General features: G+C 39.7%; 1 protein-coding gene across 1 annotated transcript; it reads left to right on the forward strand.

Annotated features, from left to right (window-relative positions):
• The first annotated feature begins 863 nt into the window (after nucleotides 1–863).
• Nucleotides 864–3,465, forward strand: LOC149174824 (glutamate receptor 3.4-like). Its single transcript, XM_089420976.1, has 5 exons — nucleotides 864–1,091; nucleotides 1,291–1,574; nucleotides 1,700–1,731; nucleotides 1,837–2,231; nucleotides 2,347–3,465. The coding sequence occupies exons 1-5, from the start codon at nucleotides 864–866 to the stop codon at nucleotides 3,106–3,108; spliced, it is 1,701 nt and encodes a 566-aa protein (XP_089277102.1). The 3' UTR covers nucleotides 3,109–3,465.
• Nucleotides 3,466–7,061: the final 3,596 nt, after the last annotated feature.

A 7,061-nucleotide genomic window follows, 5' to 3' on the forward strand; every position in this document is an offset into this window, starting at 1 on the left:
GAAAGAATTTTGACTGGAGATAAAAACTGCCACAAGTTCTGCATAAAGAAAATGAAAAATGATGATTCGATCCTGACATGACGCGAGAGCTAAAATGGCGGTGCATCGTGACATGATATTATTAGACCAGTCATTTCGAAAGACTAGACTTTTCTCATTTTAAAGAATCTTGACTGGAGATAAAAACTGCCGCCTCCAGTTCAGCGAAAAATTGTCGGCAGGTTGGTCAATGATTGATAATCTGCTAATTTCCACATCCGTAGGTAACTCGGAACATTTTATTACCAGCGTTTATGGCTTTATTTGTGAACTTGGGAGTTGGGCTTTAGCTCAGTTGAACTCTAGCCATGGAACGCGTTTCGAAAGAATCTTGACTGGAGATAAAAACTGCCGCCTCCAGTTCAGGGAAAAATTGTCGGCAGGTTGGTCAATGATTGACAATCTGCTAATTTCCACATCCATAGGTAACTCGGAACATTTTATTACCAGCGTTTATGGCTTTATTTGTGAACTTGGGAGTTGGGCTTTAGCTCAGTTGAACTCTAGCCATGGAACGCGTTTCGAAAGAATCTTGACTGAAGATAAAAACTGCTGCCTCCAGTTCAGGGAAAAATTGTCGGCAGGTTGGTCAATGATTGATAATCTGCTAATTTCCACAATCATAGGTCACTCGGAACATTTTATTACCAGCGTTTATGGCTTTATTTGTGAACTTGGGAGTTGGGCTTTAGCTCAGTCGAGCTCTAGCCATGGAACGCGTTGGGCTGGTCTCTTTTGTCCCCTCCATTGTGTTTATGATTTGCATGCATACATTTTTTAAGAATACACATGCACTACAAAATCACAGCACACCATCGTCTTCGATGAGTTCTCCAAGCACAAGGATACTAAAAGTAGGTGTGCCTTGGAAGAGGGTGTTCACGGAATTTGTGTCAGTAGAAAAGAACGGAACAAACTTTATCGTTGGGGGATTCTGCGTGAAGGTGTTTGAAGCTTCCATTAAAACACTCAATTATTCCATCCATTACATCCCATATAATGGTTACTCCTACTCTGACTACAATTATATTATTGACCAGATCGTGCTCAAGGTATAGCTGTTATCTTCGTGTGGGCTCTTGGATTGCCAGCGTAACCCAAATATGTCTTTCATATTGTCAAGCATATTTTTCATGTTGTCTTTACTTTTCTTTTTGTCTTTCTCATGTGATCTTGGTCGAAAAATCCTTTATAAACTTGATATGAATCACAGAAGCCTAAACTCTTTTACTTTTCTTTTTGACTTTTCAGAAACTGGATGCAGCAGTAGGAGACTTCACCATCACATCAAAACGTTCTCAAGAAGTACTGTTTGCACAACCTTTCTTAGATTCCGGTTTAGTGGCAGTTGTGCCATTGAAAGATCAGGATGCCATTAGTTACGGCTGGGTTTTTACGAAGCCTTTCACCACTGAAATGTGGCTACTAATTGCGGGGTTCTTCATCTCCGGAGGGATGCTGGTCTATATTTTGGAGCGCAGACACAATCGGCACTTCCATGGTCAGCCCAGCAAGCAATTCGGAAGCATATTATGGTAAGGAACAACATTGGCCATGCCCTATTTTATATACCTGTCAGTTGGACACGGCAAAACAACTATGGCAGCGATGGAATTGCTCGGAAAACACCTTAAATTTAGCAATGTGTGTTTGTGTGCAGGTTCAGTTTTACAACTTGGCTCACTAATCAGGGTAGGTTGTTCTATTTCTATATCACAATTTCCTCGTTTGTCCTTCGCTTTTTATTTTTAAGACGTATGTACCTCTTATCAAGAAATTGAGTTGGTATTACAACAGATGATATCCGGAGCGTAAGAGGGCGCATAGTGCTTATGGCGTGGCTTTTTGTTATTGGAATTCTGCAATCGTGCTATACAGCAAATCTATCAGCTATTCTAACAGCCCCACGTTTAGAACCAACCTTTAACGACATCAGCAGTGTAATTGCGAGCAAGATAAGAATTGGGTATCAGATGGGATCTGCAGTCGCAGAATCACTTGTAGAATACTATGGAGTGTCTATGCATAGACGAGTCCCTCTACTCGAAGAAGTTAGTTATTATAATGCTTTGTCTAGAGGTGATGTGGGTGCTGTCGTGGACGAACGTCCATACATGGAATCTCTTGTCGCAAAACACTGCGATCGCCTCGCGTTCGCTGGCCAAACGTTCACAATTCAAAACTGGGCATTTGTAAGTAATTACTATTGGAATCTGTAATTTGATTTGTGTTCTAAACATTCGAGTCAATAACTATTCATGACGCTTCTAATCTTCTTTGTGGATACTGATGGGCTGTTTTGGGCAGGTGTTTGATCGCATGAATTATGAACTGGTAAGGGAAATTTCTGTCAGAGTACTGCAGCTATCAGAAAACGGCGAATTGATCAGATTGCAACGACAATGGTTACCTTACTGTGGCAGTGAATGCAGCAAATATAGTGATCAGTTGGGAACCAGCCAACTTCAGGTTCAACACTTCTGGGGCCTTTTCGTCATAGCAGGCCTGGTATCAGCAATAGTGCTATTTTACGCGGCACAAAGGAGATGGAATAGCTCTATAACGGCCGCACCAACTCGTCTCCCTGAACACTTATCTGGCCTACCTCCTCCACCCCATGAAGGCTCATCTGATGGCCCAACTGCCCATGAAGGCTCATTAGGCCATGGCAGCGGGGCCTTTATTTCCGACGACGAAAATAGCAGAAGGTTGGAGATAATGAATAATTTTCCCGGAGGCTCATCTGATGGTCCAACTGCTCCTTCAGGTTCATCAGGGCATGGCGGAGTGCGCGTTATTTCCGGCGACGACAATAGCAGAAGGTTTGGGATTATGAATAATTTTCCCGAAGGCTCATCTCATGGTCCAACTGCTCCTGAAGGTTCATCAGGGCATGGCCGCGTGCGTGTTATTTCCGGCGACGACAATAGCAGAAGGTTGGAGATAATGAATAATTTTACCGAAGGCTCATCTGATGGCCCAACTGCTCCTGAAGCTTCAACAGGGCACGGCGGCGTGCGCGTTATTACCGGCGACGACTATGGCGGAAACTCGGAACAGATGAATTAAATTTGAAGTCTGAGGAGAACGAAATCCTTCGCTAATGCCACGTCATTTATTGGAATTTGAATAGCACTTCAAACAAGACGGCAACACACAACCCAGCAGGGTTGCTTCCGGTAAAACATGCATTCGTGTAAGGTCTAAGCCTGTCTAAGTGTAAAACCATTTGACTGACGTTTTTGCTTTTCATCATTTTTGCTGTGGACTTAACCCTTCTCACCGTTTTAGATGAATGAAATTAGTAGATGATTTAAGTTTTTAGTTGGATTCTCATTAAGAAATTTGCTACTGTTAAAGAAATTTGTGACTGCATGATAAATAAGTAAGACTTTCTCCAAATTTATATGCATAATAAATAGGGAGTATCATTCTCTGGGAAAATTATGGCATAATTTTCCGGTTATGTCCGTGGATATTTCATTAAATAATAAAATAATAAAGATTTTGTAAAAGGCTAATAAAGTTCATAATGAGTATTTCTTATAATAGTTTTAAGACTTGTTCAATCCATCAAGAACCAAAACAAGTATATTCCTTATATCGAATATAAAGATATTTCTCATGAAAAGTCAATTAGGTTTAGGGAGAAATCCTACATGTGACAATGCTTTGAACTCATAATGAGTATTTGTTGTAATGGCTATGAGTCTTGTTGTCTAAACAAGAGGACTGAAATATGTATATTCCTCATATTTTATATAAATATATTTCTAATGTATTGAAAAAAGGGAGGATATGAGATGAATGATATAATTACAAAGTCATGTGATGGTGTACTTAGCATTGATTAGTCTCAGAGGTTAGTCATGTACTTTTGTTAATATGTGTCAATTCATTTATTGTTTTAATTTTTATATTTTGATTATTGTGTGTTTATTACAACTTGGTACGAACACACATAATTTTGGTAAAGCAATGTGTGTTCTAGTTCCAAGTTAGAGTGTTTGTCATTTTTCCCATGGGCTAAGATTCACCCCTAAAACTTTCTATGGATACAAACTATCAATCCAATAAACACAACAAGTTCAAGTATTGGCAAGCTATCAACTACCCTATATGGGGTCTAGCATATTACACAGTCATGTGGCCTCTCAATGTAACCACAATTTGTGCCTAGTCTTATTGTTGCCTTGTTATAGTGTGCAGACAATTAATACATAATTTGCATTGACCTACCTAGTACCACTAGTCCTTGCTCGAATCTCAGGGTTTATCTCTCATATCTTCCAAAAGTTAGACTGCTTGGAAATAATAATTTGTACCAAGAATTGTTGTTGCCTTGTTGTAGCATGTAAGCAATTAATAAATATTTTTCATTGACCTACTCCGTACCATTAGACCTTGATCATACCTCAGGGTTTACCCTTTATATCTTCTTGAATTCACATTGCTTGGAAAGATTACATTAATGCCATCCTCTCCCCCACAATTCAAGGGCCAGGGTTTAGCAGATATATAACACAGCAGGATCAAATATTGACAAGCTATCAACTACCCTGCATGGGGTATGCCATATTACAGGGGCATGTCGCTTCTCAGATGTAGCCATAATTTTTACCAATAATTATTGTTGCCTTGCTATAGCGCGAAGGAAATTAATACATAATTTGCATTGACCTACCACTAGTCTTAGCTCGATTCTCAAGGTTTACCTTTCATATCTTCTTAAACTTAGACTGCTTGTAAAGAAAAATTTGTACCAAGCATTGGTGTTGCCTTGTTGTAGCTTGCAATCAATTAATACATAATTTGTATTGACCTAGCTAATACCACTAGTCCTTGCTAAGGTCTCAGGGTTTACCCTCTGTATCTTCCTAAGAAGACCCTACTTGGAAAGAATACTTCAATGCCCTCCTACCCCACAATAAAAGGGCCAGGATTCAACAAATATATGACACAACATGTTCAAATACTAAGAAACTATCAACTACCTTGCATGGGGTCTGCCATATTACAGGGGCATGTAGCCTCTTAGATCAACTTGAAGAATAGGATCAAGCTAAATGTTTTCATCGAGAATACAATCATTGACATATATGTTAAATATTGAAATATGAGATTTGTACTCCAATAATTGTTTGACAAATAGTTACACACAAATGTGACGTCATGGACAAGCATAATTAAAGGGTACAACATGCAGGGTAATGGCAAAGATTTATTTATAGATATATCTCCAAAATGTTAACCCCAAGGATTGACTTGGTAGTCTAGAGTAGAGTAAGACGTGTCACGTGAATTTCTTTACTATTGTTGCTAGTTGTTGTTGAATTCGACTCTCTTCGATTCCCTTGGGGTGAGACCCCATAATCAGGGCCAATCGTTTTCCCAATTTACCATCCATGAAATGTGGGGAAGTACTCTTGGGTTTCCATGCTTTCATTCCAAGTAAAAAAAACAAAATATATATCTCCAAAAAAATTGATTATCTTTCCCTTTATTATATGTGTAATACCATTTCCCTTGGTCATATAGATGTGGATTTGTGGAAGTACTATGGGGTTTTCCATGCTTTCATTCTAAGTAGAAAAAGAAAAGATATATCTCCTTTCACCAACCTCCAGTGTTGGGAGCGGTCGTTACAATGGAAAGTTGATTTTCACTTGTATGAATGGGAGTGTCTTTGTCAAAATCGGATCCTTCTGATCCATGAGTTCGCTTGATGCTGGTTATTTCCATTCCTATTAGTTGAGATTCTTGGTGCTGCAAAGGGTTGTTGGGGACTTCCTCCTCCTTTAGTGTGTTGTTCTGGTCCTTTTGATCCTTCGTTTTTGATTTGTATTCTGATCTTTCTACTTTGTCTACTTCTTCCTCCATGGGGGCTGTATATTGCCATCCTTTTGGCTATTTATGTTGCTTCTTGTTCCATTTGGGAGTTTGTTTTGCTTTAGGACATGCACTGTGGAGGTGTCCTGTTTGTAGACATCCACAACATCAGAAGGTTGTATTTTCGTAGTCTAGAGGTTGTGTCCACTGTGTATTATTGAAATTCAAGTTTATGCTTTCTGGTAGTCCTGCACTAGGATCTACCTCAACGCATATCCTGGAAAAAGTAAATATCCCCCTTGCAAGTCTGTCCTCATCGATCTTTAGGAATTTTCCCAATGTATTCCCTATGGCAATTAAAATAATGTGATGCCAAAAACTTAATGAGAGGTTGTGCAGCTTGACCCAAACTGGCATCTTTGATAACACCATTGTGTTGGCGCCGAATTCAGGAAACCAAGGGGTCATAAAGAGTCCTGCATTGCCCCAGAACCATGGTCTCTTATTGAGGATATGTTCCCTTTCCTGTACTGTTATGAATTTGACTATAAAAAACCCTTTGGGCATAAGTATATTTCACAGTCTAGTGACCAGGCATCATAAATCCATTGGTGCAAAACATCAAATTTAGGCCAAAACCCATTAAATATGCATATAACTGATTTGGAATAGAGATCTATGTACAGGTTGTTTCCCTGAGGCATTGCAATGGTGAGATGATCCAGAATAGATTTTGGATAGACTTCTAAGTCTAAGTGTTCCTCACAGAGGAAAATTAAAGTCCAAGGATGTTCCTGGAAATAGCCCAATTGCAAAGATCTTTTCATTATGAATCCACTGCAACTTGAATGGGCAAAAGTGGACTTAGGATGCAGAAGTTATCGCATAAAGAAGATACCCTTTGTTCTTTGGAAAAAGAGGCAAAATCCCCTAAAAATGGAAAAAAGACCCTTATAAATGGAAATCGCATCAGAGTTGGTCCAAGAGGCAGACTTAAGCGGAGGCGGAAGAGGCCACGATTGCCGATCCCCAATATATCAGGTCGGAGGTAGGCACATGCACATGACATAAGGTAAGGACCCCAGGCCAAGGTGATATTATGATCGTCGATATCGACGGATCGGCATCGACGATGGCATGAGACAAGGGATGGACTGTTGAGGCAATGCGACTTACGATTGCGATACATTGCA

This window comes from Pinus tabuliformis, chromosome 4_1 (assembly GCF_031772625.1).
Source record: "Pinus tabuliformis cultivar Carrire ecotype Pingquan chromosome 4_1, CPIR1, whole genome shotgun sequence".
Taxonomy (NCBI): domain Eukaryota; kingdom Viridiplantae; phylum Streptophyta; class Pinopsida; order Pinales; family Pinaceae; genus Pinus; species Pinus tabuliformis.